Below are 22,931 nucleotides of genomic sequence, written 5' to 3'. Positions count from 1 at the left end.
TTTGTTTCTTTTGTTCTGTAATTGATCAAATATCTTTTTAACTTGTTGCAAATCTAAACCATATGTATCTAATACAAATTTTGTTGTTGGTCAAGTCTTTTTTACAAGCCAATTGTCACTCATCAGTATTTGAAGTGTCCACTACCCACGGCAGGACTTGAGCTCACCCTACCACGTGACTTTGACCCAAAAAATAAAATAAAAATAAAAATAAAAATTTTAGCATTCACGAACTCATTGCCACGAAAGTTTTAAATATCTGAAATTTTCATCAAAATTTATTTGAAATTTTTATTTTTTAAGGGGTTGAAAAGAAATTTACATTCCAAATGAAAATAGTTAAAATTTTTATAATATCTATCAAAATTTCTGAAATTTTATCGAAATTCTTATGAAAATTTCTATCAAAATATTCACATTAAATTCTTAATAATTTGGTTAAAAAAATCCATAGTATTTATTAAATTTCAAAAATTTCTATGTAAATTTTAGAAATTTTCTATGTTTAATAAATTATATTATAAAATTAACTTTAGTAATAATTTATTTTTTTAATCTTTTAATTATCTTTCAAATATTTAATGATATAAATAAAACAGAATGAATTAAATTGAATAATCTTGATAGGTTCTATTTAGTGATAAAGTATATATATACTTGCTATATATTTTGTATAAGATGGATTCATTAGAATCCCATAATTATAAGTTAATATTTGATTATATAAGAATGAAAAATAATAACATAAAACAATAAAATGGAAATACAATATTATATACAATTGATATTGATAGTATTTAAATTAATAATATTAAGCAAATAAAAATAAAAAGATGATAGAATATATTATACTAAACATTAAGAAAAACTATATTTAATACAAAATTCCTATGATTGATATATTAATAATCCTATAAAAAAAATCAAGAAAATACATCTTTTAATAATTATTTTTTACATTTCATATTTTAAAATGACACGAGGAATAGATCAATAATTTTCAACCACCTAAAAATTTTATGAGTATTGAGATGATATTTATGAAAATTATAATAATTATTTTATCTTAATTAATAAACAATTTTTATCAATTATATACTTTTTTATATTTTTATTAATAATAATTTATTTATGATCATTACTGTTTATTATAAATTAAATTTATTAAAATAAATATATTATCTATTCAATATTTTTGCAATTTTTATAATCAATATGATAATTAATTGATTAAATAAGTTAATTCTAAAGTTTTAATAAAAATTTCTAACTTTTAAAATAAATTTCTATCATTTTTTTTTGTGAATTTTATTGATATTTGATACTTTTTGCTATTTCCATGGAAATTTTGATATTTTAACCCTTCGATATTTCTATTGATACCGAACTTTTAAACCTTGATCGCCACTTCCATTTTTCAAATTCTTCAAATCCTCAACAACTCCTTTTTCAAAATTTCTAGTTGACCCCCAACTTAAATTTTCATTTTGAGTTTATTCCTATTTGCTTAAAACACAAACCCCTCATTGCCACTCGAAATGAATGGGGATTTAAACCTGATGTTTGTTTTATTCTCATTTTGCATGAGCAAGTTTTTATAAATTGCTTTATGAAAAATAAACAAAATAAAAGAAAAAAATAAATTGAAAGGGAAAGTAATTTGTGGGCGTATTTTGAAGGAACACAAGGGAGACAAACTTTCATGGGGTTGACGAGGGACATAAGGAGAAATAAAGATAGTGTTAGTGCTAGCATAAATTAAAACAATTAACATGCTTTAATTATACATATTATTAAACAATAATATAGCACAATATTTTCAGTATCTATGCACAATCATAGTATTGTATTTGATCATATTACTAACCTCTAACATAGTTGCTATTGATTCATCTGATCCTTTGAATAATCTAAACTGCAAAATAGAAACAAATACAGAAGCAGTAACTAATGGACACGCTCCTCTTTAACTTATCTCTCAGGTTTACACCAGGCAGACTTTGTAGCTGTCTTAAGCCCTAATCTCATCAATAACGCAGTACCTAATGGACACACTCCTTTTTAACTTGTCTCTCAGATTTACACCAAGCAGACTTTGTAGATGTCTTAATCCCTAATCTCATCAATAACGTATGTGTCATATGCTAACTCATGGCTTATTTCCCAATTTATATATACACAAAATAATTAATAATTAATAATTAATAATTAATAACAATAACAATAACAACAACAATAACAATAATAATAATAATAACCGGTAATAAGCTAATAGGACTTTTAGAGAGAATATATTCTTTAGTCTAATGAGTCAATCGAAGTATTACAGAAAGTATGTGCCCAATAATCTTATAGCAAAAGTAAGTAAACAAGACAGTTTCATTATTAGCCTAAATAAGCTTCGTAAGTGAGTAGTCCTATAGTTATGGCTAATTCATAGAAAAATATATAACTATCTCCCATTTGAACTGTAAAATCATTATATATAGCAATAAACTCACTTACTAGAGAATCTCCAAAACAAAATATCATTCCATTTAAACATATTGAATGCCGACAAGGCATAACAACATACTTGACTAGGTAATAGAGATTCTTTTGATAAATCTTTCAAAATTAGATACAATTTCAACTAAGTACACTGCATGCCATAAACTTAGTTTAGATAGTCGAGATTTACCTCATCACACACAATTTCCAAACACACTATATCATTTCATTCAAGTACATTGTATAATGATAGGATACAATAACATACTCAAACTAGATAGTAGGGACTCACCATGGTACTAGTGGATCAACATACATATACAGAGACCAAATGTGTTAAAATAAGCCTGCTATCACAAGGAGCAATAATATGTGTAATAAATATCTTATAATAATAATTCACATACATAGATGTATTACTCACAAAGTAATACTCAATCATATTAAACATACAATATGGACATTATTATTGCAAATTATAAAATTTCCACTGAGATACAAAAGTTTTAACTGCTCCACATTCTCATATAGGACAGGTACTTTCAAACAAGTCTATAAGCTAGGCTTTGGTAATGAGTTTGCCACCATATTATAATAGACATGTACATAATAAAATGACTCTTAACAAAATGATATAGCTATGGGATTACCATAAAATAACATCATTGATAATGTAACAAAAGTGCACCCAAAAGCATGTATCATCATCTCAACAAGCCACATACTCTACCTTTACAATCAATAAAGCTTTAAGTATTTGTCCAACATTTTTCACAAAATAGCTTTTATTGCCATTATAAATAACAATGTCATTATTGAACTTTTAATCATCCATATAACCATTATAGGTAGCTCATAAAACTCCATTATATCAAAGTAGTGATGTGTTGATCTCAAAACAAACATGAACACAGAACTATTATGATCAGCTCATAAAACCCCACTACAAAAAAATAGTGTGCGTTGATCTCAAAACAAAATGGTTGTTTTATAGTACACATAATTTGGACTACTCAAGCATTTACCATAACACAACCACAATATAACCAATATTTGATGGTGTGCAATTTTGAGTAAACATCAAATTGCCAAATGTAGAAAAAAAATGGACTACTCTCATTTGTCCCTTTCCACTTTCATAAATCCCTTGAAAGGTTGTTACTTTTAACCACTGATACCATACTAGGATAGCTAATGTGCATAACAAACCTTTTGAAAATCCTATCAATGCATGTTTTCTGAGACAATTGCAACACAATTAGCCTAGTTTCAAAGAATCTTTGTTTAAAGTACAAATAAAACTTCTTTAAAATCCTTCATATCAAAATGGATACATAGCATTTGTTTTGTCATAGTTAATAGTTCAATACAAATGGAAGCCCACAGTATGTCATCAACATACAATACTATAAATATTAATTTGCTCCTGATGACCCTCATACATATGCATAGATCAATAGCATTCTTCCTAAAACCATTTTGGTGACAATTTCATCAAAATTGAGATACCACTACCTTGAAGCCTAGTCGAAACTACTTGCAAGCTAATAAATTTGACCATATGCATGTCTTTATACAAATCTTCATTTGGAAATGTAGTTCTAACAATCATCTAATGCAACTCTCAGTCATAATGAGCCACAAACACCATATTGATTCTACAAAAATCATTTATGAATACAAGAGAAAATGCCTACTACAGTCAATTCTCTCATTCTAGATAAATTCTTTGACTACTAGTTTTGCCTTATACTTACGTTACTCAACCATTGAAAACTTTCTAAGTCTTAAAGGCCATTTTCATCTAAGAGATTTGCTACTTTCATGTAACTGAACCAAATCTCACATATTAATTGATGTCACGAATTTCATTTTCCATTACATCTAACAAAAAGTTAGATAATGACTGCTTATGGTTTTCTTATAAGTGATTAGATCTAACATCATTTATATCAAATTCATATTTATGCAGATAAACTTCATAGTGATCAGGTATAGTGGATCTCTAAACCCCCTGTGACCTTCTTAAAGGCATATCAACATCTGCTGTAGTTGGAACATCTCACTCTTCCTCGATGGGTCCTAACTGACTACTAGTTCTACAATTATTGGATCAACAATATCTCTAGTAGGAACATTAACAATGGAAATGAACACACTTTCGGCTCTAAATTCAAGCTCTTTTCGGACCTTTGCCATCACCAATGCCAAAACATCTTTAAAATAGACAACTCTGTTTGACTCAACAATCCTGGTGCTATGAGATGGACAATAAACTATGAAACCCCTAAATCCTTTATAATAACCAACAAATAACCATTAAAAGTTTTAGGATCCAAAATCTTGACTTGAGAATTATAAATAATAACCTTAGCTTTACAACCTCATACATAAGAAAATATGTAAACTAGGCATAACTTTCTCCCATAAAAAATGACAAATTAAAATTTGCCAATGCATATTGCACTATATCCACCAATCATGGTTTTACCTTTCAATTGTCATTTGTTGAGGAGTGCAAAGCATTGTGTATTGGGTATAAATGTCATACTCATGCAAATAGATTGTGATTGGCTTTAGGTTCTATCTAATCTCATGATATATATCGTAGAATTCACCACCCCTATTAGACCTTATAGCCACCAATATCTTATTCATTTGAAGCTGGATCTTCATCTTGAACTCTTTAAATGCAACCATAGCATCAAACTTCTCATACATAAGTACAACATATCCATAATAGATGAAGTCATCAACATAGATAATAAAATATCTATGTTCACTCAAGTGGTATAATAAAGTTGAGCCATCAACTCTTAGTAGTTGACTTTCCAATAACCAAACTTATGGCAAAAGTTACACTATCCATTAAAAAATTCTTTCTTTCTACCTACAAATAGCAAACCACCTTTTATGCCAAAGAAACTTGACATTAAAGTCATTCTATTGGGGTTCAGATCTTGTCCATTCTTTGTAGAAGTTTTTTTTTGAATTTCTCCTTATGATTGGTCACAATAGCAAAAGACTTTGACCTATTCAACTTAATGTCATCTTCCTCCTTGAAAAGCATAAAAGTTAACTCCTCTAAACCACAATTAAACTTTATAGTATGTTGAAGCTTGACCTAAAATTGTCAAAATAAGATGGAAAGCTCTTCATTATGGTGTAGGTTGGATACACCTCACAAATGTCCATATCAAGGTCCATGAACTTGTTATAATAAAAGGAAATATTCAAAATAAGCTCCTTTTCACTAGTAACTCCATCATATCCAGTAGAGTTTAATAAATCCAAATAATGTTTCTTATCATTTTATCAAACTTGATAAATTTCATAACGAACTTATTCACAATATCCATATACAAATACTTGAAAAATATAGAATCATCCATGTGATTCTCCATGACCATTATACATCACTTATATAAGTGCTTCCAGTCTTTACACACTATTATTTTGCATATGCAGTGGATCAATTTCTAAAGCTAAATATAGCTTCATAATAGTCAAAAACATTATCAAAATCTTTATATACTATTGACAAGTCCAATCCAGCTATATCATGGCATTTACAGACATAGTATTAAAGATGCTTCCATATGTAGAAATAACAAAAACAAGAATACATTACATTATAATGACTATGAAAATGCTATTTTTCCAACCCCCTCAATCATATCAAAATATATACTATTGTTAGGGACATCGTAGCATAACGGATACTCATATAGGTGCTGGTGACAATCAACCAAATTACTATAATAAAATACATTAAATTAAGTCATCAATAAAGTAACTTAGAACCCATGATTGGTATTTAATCAACATTCATTGCCATTTCGAGCATCTTACCAAGTAATTAGACCACCAATAGGATAGCCTAACCACTTGTGGAAGAGAATAGGTTAGATTGACAATTTTATGAATTAGGCAAGTTAACTCTTGTGAAAGACAAGTATTTAGACATCCTACCCACTATGCCAACTCCACATTAACACCTATAAATTAAATAAATTAAGTCTCACGGTAAGTGTTTATCCAAAATTCCATTTACTATGACAACATTTATTCCATTGGTACGATGATATATGTAACACTCCGACATGAGAAAATGCCCCAAGTTTGAAATTTTGATCACGTTTGATCAAGATTGACCTGGATTGTCCAAATCAGATCTAATATACCATGTAGGATGCGTAGTAGGATTAGAACTGGTCTCCACACATTGTCATTGATTGGAATTATCAAAACTTGGATTGTAGGAAAAGTCTTTCCCAGCGCCAAAATAAGCAAAACAGGCCATGTTGAAGCTTATGCGCCTTCATATGTGCTTGAAGATCCTTGCCACTACTTTGACATGATTTTGTTACTTCTGAGAAAGCTCAAGCACATTCATAAACTTACAAAATCATCCCTTGCTGCCCGGAGTCCTCAAATGCACTAAAACAGCTTCCCATGTCCATTCTGCCTTCAAAACTTGTATGCTCAGAATGGACTTAGAATGTTACAGTATAATCATGCCTTTTTGAGATTTTATTAATCCTCGTATGAAACTAACAAGATTTTCCTTAAACCTCTTAGTTTGTGCCTTTGTAATTGGCCCAGTCTTTAGTTGCACAGGATCAACACCTCAGCGTGTAGTTGTTGGTATGGGTACCGGCAAATTCTCATCACTTTTTCACCATTAAACCATGCTTAAATCTGTCCAAATTCTCTTGGTTATAGCAACAGCTCTCGATTATGAGATTTGGCAAATGGATGTTAAAACAGCTTTTCTAAATGGGAAGCTGGAAGAGGACATCTACATGCAGCAACCGAAGGGGTTCATAATAAAAGCTCAAGAACACATGGTTTGCAAGTTGCATAGGTCTATTTCTGGACTTAAGCATACATCCAAGTCATGGAACATTAGGTTTGATCAAGTTATTAAATCATACAGTTTTGAAAAAAGCCTTAATCAGCCATGTGTGTATAAAAAGATTTAAGGTATAATGGTAGTTTTTCTGGTTCTTTACGTAGATGACATTCTGTTAATTGGAAACAATGTGAAAGTGTTGTTAGATGTAAAGGGTTACCTGCAAGAGCAATTTGAGATGAATGACTTGGGTAAAACTAACTATATTCTAGGAATCAAATTTGTACAAGAATGGAAGAATAAGGTGTTAGCTCAATCCCAACCTTCCTACATGGACAAAATAGTGACCAAGTAAGGGGACTTCTGGTGCTACTTTAATGGTAAACCAAAATAGATAAATAAAACCTTTGAGCCTTCTTGTTTCTAGTAATTAGGTGTGTCCACACACAGTTCTATGTACGTAGAATAGCTTGGAAGGTCCTGCATAAAAAGTTAGTAAAATTTAATGGATAATGACACTATTTTATCATATGCTTTATTAAATCTCAATCAGGCTTCCGCTGTATGCATGATTCTAACACAACAAATGTCAGCTCCTTAGAGAAGAATGATGCAAGGGACAAAACAACCTTAACATTGTTAAATTGAAGCTCAGAAGTAAAGGCATCAGATGTAGAAATAGAGCGATTAGAAGAAGGTTACTTTAAAATATCCGAAAACAAAACAAACACGTTCATTATCGAGCCTAAAAATGAGAAATTAATCAAGGAAGGTAAAAGGCCTTAGGATCACTATAAAATGATCAATATAATAATAATACAAAAAGGTTACTTGAAAGTGATGAGGCAAAGACATCCCAGTTAGGTTGGCATCCGTCAAACCACACCTGCCCTACAAGTAAAAATAAAATAAAAAAAATAGTACAAGAAAAATCCTAGTCGTGTAGGACAATCTTCTTACCTCATTAAAACCCGACTGAGAAAAAACCTCAGTAGGGAAAACCTCAACAAGGAAAAAGAGTACCAGACAATAAAAATGAACACTAAAATTTTCATATCCCTATACATTATGAAAATGTAAAGTTGAACAAAAACTAGGCAGATTAAACCACCATTGTGTGTTGCTCATAAAAATTGCATACTTTAAAAGAGCGTCAACAATATAATTACCTTCTCTGAAAATATGAGAAACATGAACTTGAATGCCCAAAATAAATTGTAAACAATTACTCCCTCTAGCCTTCAGATGTCAAGGAGCATCCTTAGAATGATTCTCAAGCAATCCAAAACATATTTAGAATCACATTCAAGTCAAAGATGATCCCAATTATAAATTTGAGCATATTCCATAGCCAAAATTGCACACCAAAGCTCATTTTAATAGGCATAACAAACATCTAGAGAAACAGCAAAACAACTCTTTATAAAATCTCTACAAGTGCTTGAAAAACCTTCACAACCTTCATGACTAAGAGAACCATTAATGGCACCATCAATGATAACTTTTCTTCATTTCGGCTTTGGTAGTGACCAAATAACAGAAACAACATTAATAATAATAATAATAATAATAATAATAATAATAATAATAACAATAACAATAATAATTGTAATAACAACAACAACAACAACAACAACAACAATAATAATAATAATAATAATTCGGAATAAGCTAATTAGGCTTTTAGACTGAATAGGTCTTTAGTCCAATAAATCAGCTAAAGTATTACAAAGAATGTATACTCAAAGGCTCTATTGCAAAAATAAATAAACAAAAATAAATAAACAAATCAGTCTCATTACTAGCACAAATAAGCACTGATTATACGTAGTTTACATAAAAATATCTAACAGATAGATGAGAAAGAGGCATGTAAAAAGACAAAGTTTTCCCATCATTTGAATGTCACATGTATTGCACATGAAACTCATTGGAATTTAGACCCAAAAAAGTAGGCTAGGGATGAATGGTGCGATATTCTGGTTAGATGGGGAATTAAATGTTGCCCGAAAGAAAAGTTTAGGAACCAAGGCAACTATGAATTCAATATGTAGCTATAGAATATTAACTCTTTGCATTCAACAGGCCACCAAAATTGAAATCTCCAATTAGTTTAGTTTAATCAAACAAATGATTAACTCCATTAACATGTTAGAAATAAGTGTGCAATAGAATGCTAGAAATTTCATTTAACTCCTAAGTATTCAATTTCTGAAGACATTGCTATTTTAAATTTTCTTGATATTAATTGTAGAAGAAGAGCCTAGATCTCACACCTTCAAATGCTAAACATATGACACAGGAAATACATTGATACACCAAAAAAGTGACTGTATTAGAACTGTAGTTACAAAACTACGTTGAGGCACTAAAAGAGTCACATTAGTTTCATTGGTAGGAGAGGATTCATTATTGCTTAATGAAGAATCTGCTGAAACAATGTCTTTTACAGAATGAGAAACCAGGTTTTTTGGGCCAAGGCAAGGCACTTTCCCAATTTTCCCTTTGCAGCCACTAACCACTGTTTTGAGGTGCACAATATTTCACCCCAGATAAAGTTTTACATAAGGGTTAAAATGTAATAAACCTTTCAATGTATTGGCTCTGTCATTTCACTTTTACTGGACAAAAATCACTAGCTTGGTTGTTCTAAATATAGGAGAGAGGTAGTGTAAATAAGATTTTTGGTACCATTTCATTCAATATTGTTAAGATCTAAGTTTGTTTACCTTGTAAATTCTATTAGCCTCTTCATGTTTCATTATGTATTATGGCCTTCCAATGTCAGTTCTTATAATTAACTAAATTTTGATTATTCTAAATTCTAAGTCGATCAATAAGATTACACAATTTTGATTAGCTAAATCTTTTATTACACAATTTTTATTATTAGATATACGCTTGTTTGGTTGTTCAAATGGTAAGAAAGTCCAGAAAGAGGTCATGTAGATAAGATTTTGTACCATTTCATTTAAAAAGCTTAAACTGTATGAAGTGGATATATTATATATACCAAGCTATGTCTATATTCCCTCTCACTTGTAGGCCATTTTGGTCTTTACATAAGTTAATTCTTTTTAATAGGTGTTAGTGTAAATTTAACTTAGGTATGTAAGATTTTGGATCTGATCTCATGTTAAATTACCACATGATCTCAAAAGTTTAACTCATTAGAAAGTGAATTTATTATGTAAATCAAGATATGTCAACAGTTTGCCTTAAAAATTTTCTCAACCTTTTTATGTATCGTATATATTAAGGCCTTCCAATTTCAGTTTCTAAAAGGGTAATTTGGTTGCTCTCTATTTTAAGTCTTTATAATTTTTTATTTTTATTTTTAGCTGGAAAAGTGATCTTGAACCTACGAAATTCCTTGTTTGGAAAATAAGTTGGTAAGAAGTGAAAGTATTACTTTGGGTTAAATATTTTTATATTATATTGGTGCAGCTATTTTTCAGGTCCAAACTTAAAACTTGTTAGGTTATTGTTTGAATTCCTACTTTGATTTATTTATATGAATTTTCTGGTAAAATATGGAGGCATTGTTGAAGTGTGAAGACATGAAAACCAAAGCACAAGACTAAAGTAGCTGAAGAAAGGAAGATGCAAAGCTATTGGACAATATCATGGGGCCGCAACTTTGGCTGGAGAGAGTCGCAACCCTAAAGCAAAGGCTACAGCTTTAGTCAGGTGAAGTGCGATGCTGTGGGTAGGGCCATGGCAGTGAAAAGCAGGACTTCGGTGCTGCGACATCCATGGAAAACCTTTGAGATTGCTATGGCACCCATTGCCCAGGGTCATGGCGTTACAGCTAGTTTTATATGGGTTTTAATGTTTTGTCATGGTTTTCTCATGTTTAAATGGGTTTCATTGAGACCTAAATTTTATAAGATAATGTATTCAGTTTGTCAAATGAGAGATTGATTGAGAGAGTCAAACAAAAGAGAACAAAAGAGAGTTCTTCACTATCTTTGTAAAACCTCCAAGTTTAATGGTGAATTTTGAGCAAGTGCACTCTAAGGATGTAGGGCTCATGTTAATCATTGAGCCATATTTAAAAATTTTGTTTTCTCCTTCATTTTTCTATGCTTTTGTGTGTGTACTTTAATTTGTTTTGCTGAGTTTTCTTCACTATCAATCCCAAGATCCTGAAGAAATTTGGAAGGGAACCCAATTTTTCCCCCAACAAGCCTAAACCCTTAAAAAAGGCTCTTTGACAACTTATAAGGACTTAAGAGGTTGACACTTCTCTACCATTTTCAACCAATAAGTTAACAACATTTTTTAGGAGTGGAGAAGACAAATCAAAGCTGAACCAATTTGGGAATAAAATTTGTTAAACAATATGCAATTCGATTCCCATTCTATATAAACATGAGAAATAAAAATTTCTCATTTCCTCTATCTTGAACTCAAAGCAACTATGAATTCCATCTGACAGACCACCCAAAATGGAATCATCCAATTAGTGATGATTGCATTAACATTTAGAAATTTGAGTCCTCCATTTTACAAAAACAAAATGCAAGAAACTGCATCTTAACTTTTAAGTAGTCAAAACTTAAGTAACACTAATTTCAAGGACTGAGCTTTGATCTTGCACATTGAAATGCTTAAAAGAATGAAATAGTAAATGTATTGACAACCAAAAGTGATTATGGTACAAACCAAAAATGAGGCTTGTGAGCAAAACAAACCAAAAATGAAGGAGTTTAGGCTTTTAGGGGGCATGTATTCATAAATAAGCATTTTCTTTCCCCCTTGAAAGCAACTTCCAAAAAGCTTTATTAGGTTTTCGTGTTGAGATTTTGTAATCAGAAGAACTTCATTTTTTAATTGGTTTACCTTTTGTCCTAAAACTTCTTGAAAGCCTTTTCAAAGCAATTTCTTCCCCATCTTCTAGTGTATCCTGAACATTTATTCATAGAAAGATTACGATACATAGTACTAACTGTAATTATTGCTACTTTGGACAGTTCTGAGCATGTTGTGGAGTTACCTTGTAAAGATGTCCAAAATCACCTTCCCCAGCAGAAATTTTCCACATATATAGTGTAGATATCTCCAAAATTTTGATCTAGAAATACACATCTAGCAACATATGTGATGACATTTTTTACAAGTTGCCTAATGTAGACATGCACAAGTTAAAACTTGAAGATGTACAAACCATAGAAAAATTATATATATATAATACAATTTTCATAATCCATAACAAAGCTTCTTTTAAAATTTTGTTTTTTAAATAGAGCTTATTTTTTTTGGTGTCGTTTGGTAACATAGCTGGTTTTTTGTTTTTTGTTTTTTTTTAATTTTTATTTTTTTCTATCTAATTGTATGTAATTTGCTTGCCTGAAAGTGTTAATAATAATGTTATCTTCAAGGGGGAAAAAAATAACAAAAGCTAAAAAACCAACACAATTTGAAATTATGTTCAATTTAGTGTTAATGTTTTAATTTATTTATTTTTTCTCCCTTAACTTTTTAGTTAGTTTTGATGCTTAACAAACTCTAACTACTACTAACACATTTGAAGTAAGCAAATTATATACATTGAGATAGAAAATACAAAGTTAAAAAACCAACCCCGTTACCAAACAGCACCTTAACATTTTGTATTTTGGTTTTGTTTTTTAAAGCTTCCTTTTACCCTTTTTTCTGGTTTTTCTTCATTTTAAATTCTTGTCTTGATGATTCCTTTTCATAGCATGCATCGGTTTAAATCATTTTAAACAAAGGGATAAAATAAAAAGATGAGTTGGAAGATGATGGTGAATCTAAAATTGCATTTTATTACTTTTAATTTTTTCAAAGTCAAAAGGATAAGGAAAGGCAAAATTGTTCAAAGAAAGAGTCATAGACATGTACGTAAATGACTGTGCTGATCCCAAAAAATAAAAAAATAAAAAAGTTAATGAACAGAATCATGATCATATAATATATTTATGTATACATATATATTGTTTTTCTTCTGTTTGTTAGTCGTTTTTTTCTTTTTTCATTTTTTGTTTTTTTTAAGGTTTGATCACATAAATTAGATTTCTAAAATATGAAACAAGAATTTTTATTGATGACCAAAAGTGACTATAATAGACCTATAATTCTATAAAGGTTCTAAAAATTATAGTAAGTTCATTGGTTGAAGAGGACTCAGGCATGTTCTATGATGAATCTGCTGCAACAATGTTTTTACCTGATGAGAAAGCAGGTTGGTTTGGGCTGATAGGGAAAGGCACTTCTACTATCCAACATCACAACCACATATAATATCTTGGCCTTTCTTCACGGTGCTCTTGCTCTCAAATTTAAATCTTAAAAGTGACAATAGTATAAGTGTAACTATATAAACCTCTATTGAGGCACTAAAAGAGTAGGAACAATTTCATTGGTTAAGGAAAAAAAAAAAAAAAAAAAACAAATTCCATGCTTGCCCAATAAACAATCTGCTGCACATTGAAATTTTAGAAGTGACAATGGTAGAACCGTAATTAGAGATCACACCTCTATCGAGGCTCTAAATCAGTTACAGTCATTTCATTGGTGGAAGAGGATCTTGCCTTGCTGGATGAAGAGTCTGCTCTAACTGTGACTTTTCCGGATGAGAAAGCAGGTTGTTTGGGCTGGGGCAAGCTACTTTCACTACCTAACATCGCAACCACATAAGACATGCTTGGCCTGTCTTCAGGGTGCTCTTGTACACACAAGAGACCGATATGAATCCAATGCAGCACTTCAGGATGATTAATTGGGTCCTTGAAGCATGGACTCATTAGTTCTAAAGGTCTGCCTTCCTTCCACAATTTCCATGCCTATAATATGTCAAATCCAATTTCTCAATCAGGGTGCTCTGTTATTATGTTGAAACATCATGATCTTAACATCTCAAATATATATATATATATATATATATAGAATCAGGCTTATATTATAACAATTTGATGGTTTTAACATTATATCTTTCTTTATTAGATCTTGCCTCAAAATAAAGGTAGGAATTTAAAATTCAAAAACTGGTCAAATATGACTTTAGTGATACACTGAAACTCTATTTCGGGAAAATAAATCCTGTTAGGACTCAATGATTACCAAATGCAATTTTAAATCTCAGCCTTTAATATGATTCAAAGGTTGAAAAAGGAAACCGTAATATTAAGGATCTAATTTTAGTCTGATCTTATATATTTATATATAAGTGATGGGCTCAAAATGATTTCTATACGATAACAACAAATTGGCACTTACAAGTCCAATAAGGTTAAAATCGTTCGTTTGATGATAGAACCCTTTATTTCTCTTTCCACTAATGATTTCCAATAACAAAATACCAAAGCTGAAGACATCAGACTTCACTGAGAATAATCCATCTACAGCATACTCAGGTGCCATGTAACCACTAGTGCAAAACAAAATTGTTAGCAAAACTTAATTGATGTGTTTAAGATGAAAAGTTGAAGTAAAGAAAGTGCATTAAAATAAAATATTACTTACTATGTTCCGGCCACTCTATTTGTATTCCCTACACTTTGATCTCCTCCAAAAGTTCTAGCCATACCAAAATCTGAAATTTTAGGATTCATTTCATTATCAAGTAAAATGTTACTTGCTTTGAGATCCCTATGTATAATCCTTAATCTTGAATCTTGATGGAGATATAGAATTCCCCTTGCAACTCCGCAGATTATGTTGAAGCGCTTAGACCAATCTAAGAGCATACTTTTTGTTGTGTCTGAAAAGAACCTCATTGAAATTATAAACATCAACATTGAGAATTATGTATAATGTTTTAATGGAAATTTAGAGTATTAATCTAATTAAACTTATGAAGCTCTTGTGAGATAAACAAACCAAAAATGAAGGAGTCCAGGCTATTATTAGGCATGTATTCGTAAACCAGCATTTTTTCTTCCCCTTGAACGCAACAACCAAGAAGCTTTACCAGATTTCGGTGTTGGAGTTTGGCAATCAAAATTACTTCATTTTTGAATTCGTTAACTCCCTGTAATGAACTCCTTGAAAGCCTTTTCACAGCAATTTCTTGCCCATCTTCTAGTGTACCCTGAACATTTATTTGTAGAAGGATTATGATACATATGACTATTGCTGCTTTGGATAGTTCTGAGCATGTTGGAGTTACCTTGTAAACAGGTCCAAAACCACCTTCTCCAAGTTTATTGCTGCTTGAGAAGTTGTTAGTGGCCTTAACAATCTTATCTAAGTTGAAGAATAGCACCTCTAGGTTTTGTGTTTGGCTTTCGTTGTTCTGATTGTTCATTATTGCACTGGTTCCTGCATTGTCTGAAAAAGACAGAAAGGTGATTTCACATTAAGAAATGGAAAATGCAACAGAAGATGGGATGTTTTGATTGGATACATTAACTTCGTTTAATATGGAAGCTGCATATCAAATCAAAAATTTCATAAGCATGGAAGCTATGAATCTAGGATCTAATAATAATAATGATCACGAGTTCGTGGTCAACTAAGCACAATGTGAACAACTATATGACTACAAAAAATGTTTATGCAAATGAAACCAAATATTACATTTTTGTCAACCTTTCTTGATTTAGGGTGTCCAGTAAGCTGCAGGATAAGTTTGGCAGGCACACTAACTATTCCTAGTGGAATTCAGCAGATAAGGATACATATATCAACTCAAAAGTATTGAATGAGTTGGAGTTAGTAGCAACTCAAATAAATAGTAAAAGTGGGATGATTTGTGGATTTCAAGAATTGAACATGGATATGCATATATAAGAATGAGGAATGTCATGTAAATACCATAGAATAAGGTTTGATCCTATTCACGGAGATTTTGTAAAAATTCCATTCCAAATAGAGAAAGTTTGAAACAATTGGAATTTTTTGGAGATTGGATGCAGTTACTAATTTATCATCTGGTATGTACAGAATGAAAACTTCATTCTCTATGAGAATATATGTGTATGTGTCTATGTGTGTTTAAAGTGCTTGACTTTTACCTTCTAAGTCTTTCCTCGTCCTGACTTTGCGGATGTAATTAGCGAGCAAGAATATTCCACAGACCACAACAAAGACAGCCAAAACTATCACAACTATTTTCACCTTATGCTCACTGCTTCTACCTTCACATTTAATTTTGGACCATACAGAAGTGTCATTAAATCATCACAGCTTGAAGAAAACAAAAAAGAAGCTAAAACATGGAAAGTTTTCAATTCTGAAGAAAACAGAGCCGTTAGGCAAAACATATGTAAAATAAAGATCATATCTATTTATTTCATGGTAATACTAGTCGAGGAATGTGCATATAAAAAAGCAATCTCATACCTAACTCTGAAGCGTGCACTCGAATATATAGATCTTGTCCATCTTTAACCTCTCTAATATCAATCAAGTCTCCAAACCACATGGCACAGCCACTTCCTCTTCCTGTGATATTAGAATTTGTGTAAGCTGTACAATTACAATTACTCAAGCACTGGACTTTGCATTCCTTGAGACTCAAATTTGCATTTGCCCAAGTATACGTAGTATCTGGCAATTTCAAACCACGAATTTTGAGAAACCCAGATGAATGTTTGTCCTCGCAGCTGAATTGTTTATTCCGTACACATCCTTGAGACCAGTTGATAAAGTTTCCTTTTGGCTTGAAACCCTTTAAACATTGGCAAATTGGGGATTCCCCAGTGATACAGTTTCCATAGGCACCACACTGAGCATACTTGTCGCAGTTGTCTATTGGCACTGACGCATATATTTTCCAACTTTTAATCGCTAAATCCCAAGCGTAGCGTTCCCGGTTATAACCACTTGTCTGGTTCACAACAATCCTGGTTTTTCCAGATCCATCTTGGAGGTAAAAAATGTAGTAAACTTCATCTTTATTGGAAACAAATTCAAACTTGAATAGAGGGTTTGGTTTTAGTTCTGGTTGACCACTGAAACGAAGGCCATTCCATGGGCCATTCCGGCAGTACTTGTCGGAGCCTTTCCACATGACAGAATCAGGGTAGCTAGAAAGTTCAATCCGCCAGCTAAAGTCTCCAGGAGAAGGATCATTAGAGCTCTTCCAAGATACTAAACGCCTTTCAAGGCCAGCTTTCAAGTCCCAACCCAGCTTCATACCTGGTAATAAAGTATCACCAGGATAATCAAAACTTTGCCAAAGATAGCTCTCTTCTGAATTCTCATCTCTTAGGACTAGATTTCCACTATCCAAAAGCTGTAATACTAGAGTAGCCTGGATTGGTTTGTTTGGTTTTGCTGACCAAACAACAGTACTAGTGTTCTGTCCGAGAAGGACAAGATGCCCTGTTCTGTTAATCATCAAAGTCCCCGAAGAGTCGTTGATTGGCTTCTGCCGGTTTGCCACCCAAACAATAGTTTTACCTGGAATATCCTTGTACCAAATTCCCACATGCCTGTTTGTGGAACTACCTGGACTGAAGAAACCCAGTTCGAATTTTCCATGTTTGGAAATCAAGGTGCTGTTTTCAGTGATTGTTTGGGTTCCAGAAATGGTGTCAAGGGCTATAGATGACTCAGAGGAGCAAAGGATTAGTATGGTACTTAATAAGGATGTAAAAGAAAGAATCTCCATTTCTTCTTTGGCTAGAATCTGGACCTCTCTTCTTAGATATATGTAGAGACAGGCGTAGATAAACCTTGACGCATAGGACGAGTTCTGGTAATTATGGTTGATGTTACAATGATAAATGATTGGTCGGCTTAAAAATTCTACATTTCAAACTGAAAATTCTAATTTCATTATCATTATCGTTACCATAAATATATGTGAAGATTATTAATTGGCTTTATTTAAAACTGGAAATTTGTTGATATATATATATATATATATATATATATGTATATATGTAGTGTAAACTCATATCACTTGGTTGGCTTTTGTTGAAAATTAAAAATCTACGTGGAAAAATAAACTCATAATATGTGCCAGTTATTAAATTGTCCAAATGCGTTAATTGATTGTTTTCTTTATATGAATGTCTTATGGGTTTACCTTCTATCGGTAATTAAGTTTTAAGGATTAGACTATTGACTTGACGTTTGATATTGCTACTTTGATAACATCCTTTAACTGGAATTTAATAAAACGAGTATGGAAGACCCATCCCGATTGAGACGTCGGTGGTGCTTTTTTTTGTGGCTTCAAAGCATTTGGTCCCACAATTATTGTCATATATGCAAGTTCTTCTTGTCTTGTAAAATTTTTAAGAAAAAAACAACAAAATAAAGGGTAGAATAGATATAAATCTTTTTCGACTTACTGATGAAATTTTCCACAGACGCACTGACAGAATTTGTTGGATTCCCAAAAGATGAAAAAAAGTTTAAAATTTTTGTTAAACTATAGGATATACTTATTTAATCAATAAAACTTTAAAGAAAGTTTTTGGAAAAAGATTGTGTTAGTTTTTGATTTTTTATTTTATATATATATATATATATATATTTTTTTTTTGTGTTTCTCAAAAACAATAATTTTAAAACCACATTGAAAACCTGCTAGAGCACAAAGCTCGCATGCTTGGTAATTTTAGGGTCACTTTATCTACATCTTAACTCCTGAGTAGTCAATTTCTGCAGATATTTTTGGTTCTTTTAAATTTCCATGCCACTAATCTTAGAGGAAGAGATTTGATCTCTCACATTGAAATGCTTAAAATATGTGAACCATGAAATGCATGTATTGATGACTAAAAGTGCGATATAAATGACCTGTAATTTCAAAACTCTATCGAGGTGATAAAAGAGTTGCAGTAATTCCATTAGTTGAAGAGGATTCAAGCTTGCTTGATGAAGAATCTTCTACAACAGTGTCTTTACCAAGTAAGAAACCAGGTTGTTGTTGCGATTTTCTAACAATGAAAAATCCAAAATAAACAAAGAAAACAAAAACACAAAAATTGAGAAGAAAATGGTTCTCTAGAAATCAATTTATAAAAAAATAAAATGAAAAATAAAAAAATTCTTAAAAACTCTCTCTTTGGAGCGTTTAAAATTTTGTGTTGTCTATGATATAAGATTGAAAAGCTTAGCAGCTATTTATAGACTTACAAGATTGCCTTTTTTAGAAACTTACCTGATGACCAAGTAAATTTGGTCAACAAGTAAACTTACACAATAAGGAAAAATTCTAATGTGCTAGACCTCATATATTTTCCCCTTCAACCAAATTTCAAAACTGCCAGTCACTTATCATCTATTGTAGTTATATCTTTTTATAGCTTCAACTTTTTTGGTGTGATAACATTTCTAAACGTATTTGTAGGATTCTTCTTTGTGTGATTCTTCACCAATCTAAGCACCATCATGTCAACTCTACGTTGACACCTATAATGGAAAATTATCCAACGATGTTTAAAATTCATAAACTTTATACCAATGGAAAGCCTAAGAGATAAAAAACATAATGGTGTACTTATCTCAGTCCAAAAGTATCACTGGAGGCCCAAAAACTTGTTACAAAACTCGACTAAACTCCCCGTTGATGTATCTTTTAAACAATGGGGAATCTTAACAAATGGAGCATGGAAATGGGTTCAAGGGTCCAAAAATGGAGGAAAGGGTGAGTGGGTTTGGCTGAAATAGCCGGAAAACACAAAAAAACTTCGATGACCCACTTCGCCGGCTGTGCCAACTTCACAGGCCCTATCTAGGTGCATTAGCCAGCTATTCACCATGAAATTTCACGGCTGAGATCGCCGTTGGGTGGTCTTCCTTGATGTGTGGCACGTGTATGAGAAAGGTGGCCGTATTTGGGAAAAATGGTGACAACCCGATTGGGTGTTAAATGGGGTTGGAAACGACCCAGTTCAGATCCTTAGGTCTGGAGAGAATTTTCCCTAGTTTAAGGGATAAAACAAGTATTTTGGACTTTATTCCTTGTTGGGCATGTTTTCCAACATTTTTATAAGGTCTTGGGTCACTTACAAATAAAAATCTAGTACTAATTTGGACATTGATATAAAATGGATGTTTAAAATGTCTTAGAACGATAACTTTTTATCCGAAACTCAGAATTTGGCATGCTACCAATCTATGAACTTGTATCAATGAACTCTACACAATGACATATTGGTCAAACTAAAATATTGACTGTACAAAAAGTCAAACTTGGGCTCTTAAACTGTCTAGTTGGTCAAACTCGGTCAAAGTTTTAAAATTTCAAGCATTTTTCAGGACGGCGTGTTACAACAATGTTTTCAAGATCTATACACGGTGATAGTACTGTGTTTGATCATATTACTAACATCTAACATAGTTTCTGTTGATTCATATGATCCTTTGAATCATTTAACCCGTAAAACATAAACAAATACAGTAGTACTTAATAGACACACTCCTCTTTAATCTATCTTTTAGGCTTACAGCAAGCAGACACTGTAAATGCCTCAAGTCCTAACCTCTTATCAATAACATATGTATTATATGCCAACTCATGAGCAGTAGTAGTAATAACAATAATAATAACCATAATCAGAAACATGTAGCCAAGATAGTCCAAATTGTAGGAGCATCCCTACTATGTAAGCATCCTACCAAACGATAAAAACCACCAAAGCTATTATATTATTAAGAAATAAAATAAGAAAAAAAGTAAAACTATCCAGCAGAATACTATAAAAGCAGCTCATACAAAAGAAAAAGGCACCCTCTAAAGAGGAGCCTAGAAATAAATTAAATATAAAAAGGAACCCACTAGCCTCATTAAAGCCCGTGAAGTAAAAACCCGAAGGGAAAACCTTCATGGGGACAAGAGTATGAATAATACAACCCCCTAAAAACATAAAAAAAAACTAAGAAAAGCGAAAAAATTCTATCTCCCAAAGATCATTGACATGATATTGATGACAATCACGTGGCATAATAAAAGACCATTTTTGCTTAGAAGAAGTAATAGAAAACTTGGATAAACAATTAGCCACCATGCTTCCTTCACCAAAGATATGAGACACCTTAAAACCAATACAAACAACAGCAATGATTTTAGTGGCCTTAGGAGGACAAGATTTTAATGGCCTTAGGAGGGTTTTGGATCATTTATATTTTCTAGTTGGCATATCCTGAATGGTATGTACGTCCCATTGCATATGTCATACTTCCTATCTCTGGAAAATTAGGTATTGAAGTTACCTCCCCTATCTCTTTTCTGAACAAGGGCAGGATCTCTTACTCAAAAATTCTACATTTCATTACCATTATCATTTGTTGCCATATATATGTGAAAATTATTAATTAGCTTTATTTAAAACTGGAAATTTGTGTATATATATATATATATATAGAGAGAGAGAGAGAGAGAGTACTCATATCACTTAGTTGGCTTTTCTTGAAAATTAAAAATCTACATAGAAAAATATGTTATTCTAAATATGGGTTTCTACTACTAAATACATAAACCCCAAATACACATATAAGAAGAAGATAATAGAAAAACCTATTAGTCGAGGCAAGAATTTGATTCTTTGGCCTTAAGACAACTTTCGCCTCGCACTGGTGCTCAACGGTCTAATAGATGGTGAATGTCTCCCAGGATACAACGACTACTTTCTGAGAATAGTAGCACTCCAAATTCTCCAAAACAACGAACAATTTTTTATTTCTCTCATTCTTTGTGTTTTATATGAATGAATGATTAGCCAAAATAACGAATATTTCTTTCTATTCTATGTTTCAGTCATAGAAAATAATTGTTATTATAGGAAAGATTGCACCTATATGAAAAGACTCAATATTTCAAAATATACGAAGCGATAAAAGTTACTTCGTTTCAAATAAGAGGCAACTTTCCACTCTGGAGTCGTGTTCTTTCATTAGAATACTATTTCTTATTATTTTATTTATTTTTTTAAAATAAAATTCTAGTATTTTAAGTATTATGGTAACTAGATAAATAAATAATATTTATAATTTCTATTCACAAAATTCCTACAATCCCCATATGAATAGAAATTAATGCAAGTTGATTATGCAAACACTATAGAGGGTTTAATGAAAAGAAATTGCATCAGGATAGATAGCTTTTGGCTTTAAATCTTCCTTAGTGAATAATTATCGAGTTACCTAGTTGATAAATATGCATTATGCTTTGAATTGTCAACTTTTGGTGTAAACTGAGACAATAACCAACACACAATTCCTTTTCTGCACAAAATTTGTTCTCATTGTTGTGTTCATTTTGACCTTGAATAACCTGGTTTTCATAAGTGCTTTAGTGAATTACGCCTTTTATAATTCTCATAGAAGCAGCCCCGCTTCTACACTTATAGAGGTGACTGTCTATAAGAAATATCCTGCCATATTTCACTTGGATTTCCAAGATATAGACATCATTAAAAGTATAATTTATCCTAATAACACACTGTAGGCAATACTATTTCACCTTAGAAATGGGAAGAAGTATTTTCTCTTTTAATACTTCACAATATTTCTTGTGAATCATACATACTTATGTTGTCCCATTGAACCTAGACCCTGGGATCTCCATTCAGCTAGGTTAGGTTTCCGTTTATGATGATTCATTAAATTTAGACTTTAGTCTCATTCGCCTCAATGACTTATAAACTTGCTCTCTAGACAT

At 31.6% G+C, this 22,931-nt stretch overlaps 1 protein-coding gene across 2 annotated transcripts; it reads right to left on the bottom strand.

The window, feature by feature from the left end:
- Positions 1 to 13,503: 13,503 nt before the first annotated feature.
- Positions 13,504 to 18,029, bottom strand: LOC107431124 (G-type lectin S-receptor-like serine/threonine-protein kinase At4g27290). 2 transcript variants are annotated; one of them, XM_048476986.2, is made up of 7 exons: positions 16,655 to 18,026; positions 16,327 to 16,449; positions 15,480 to 15,640; positions 15,191 to 15,401; positions 14,834 to 15,071; positions 14,588 to 14,738; positions 13,511 to 14,154 (listed from the first exon to the last, which is right to left on the bottom strand). In XM_048476986.2, exons 1-7 carry the CDS (start codon positions 17,925 to 17,927, stop codon positions 13,849 to 13,851), a joined length of 2,463 nt encoding a protein of 820 aa, XP_048332943.2. In that variant the 5' UTR covers positions 17,928 to 18,026; the 3' UTR covers positions 13,511 to 13,848. The 2 variants fall into 2 exon arrangements, with proteins under 2 accessions (XP_060675130.1, XP_048332943.2); XM_060819147.1 differs by lacking the exon at positions 16,327 to 16,449 and having other exon boundaries at positions 13,504 to 14,154; positions 16,655 to 18,029.
- Between the last annotated feature and the right edge of the window lie 4,902 nt (positions 18,030 to 22,931).

This window comes from Ziziphus jujuba, chromosome 1 (assembly GCF_031755915.1).
Source record: "Ziziphus jujuba cultivar Dongzao chromosome 1, ASM3175591v1".
NCBI lineage: Eukaryota > Viridiplantae > Streptophyta > Magnoliopsida > Rosales > Rhamnaceae > Ziziphus > Ziziphus jujuba.
The sequence above is the reverse complement of the archived record's forward strand: the minus strand, read 5'-3'. Positions and strand labels throughout refer to the sequence as shown.

Excerpts from the sequence above, each read along its gene's own strand:
- LOC107431124 (XM_048476986.2), bottom strand. The coding sequence starts at position 17,927 with ATGGAGATTCTTTCTTTTACATCCTTATTAAGTACCATACTAATCCTT. Across the intron at positions 16,450-16,654 it reads AGTGCACGCTTCAGAGTTAG|GTAGAAGCAGTGAGCATAAG; the intron begins GTATGAGATTGC and ends TTAAATGTGAAG. Across the intron at positions 14,739-14,833 it reads AATAGAGTGGCCGGAACATA|TGGTTACATGGCACCTGAGT; the intron begins GTAAGTAATATT and ends GTTTTGCACTAG.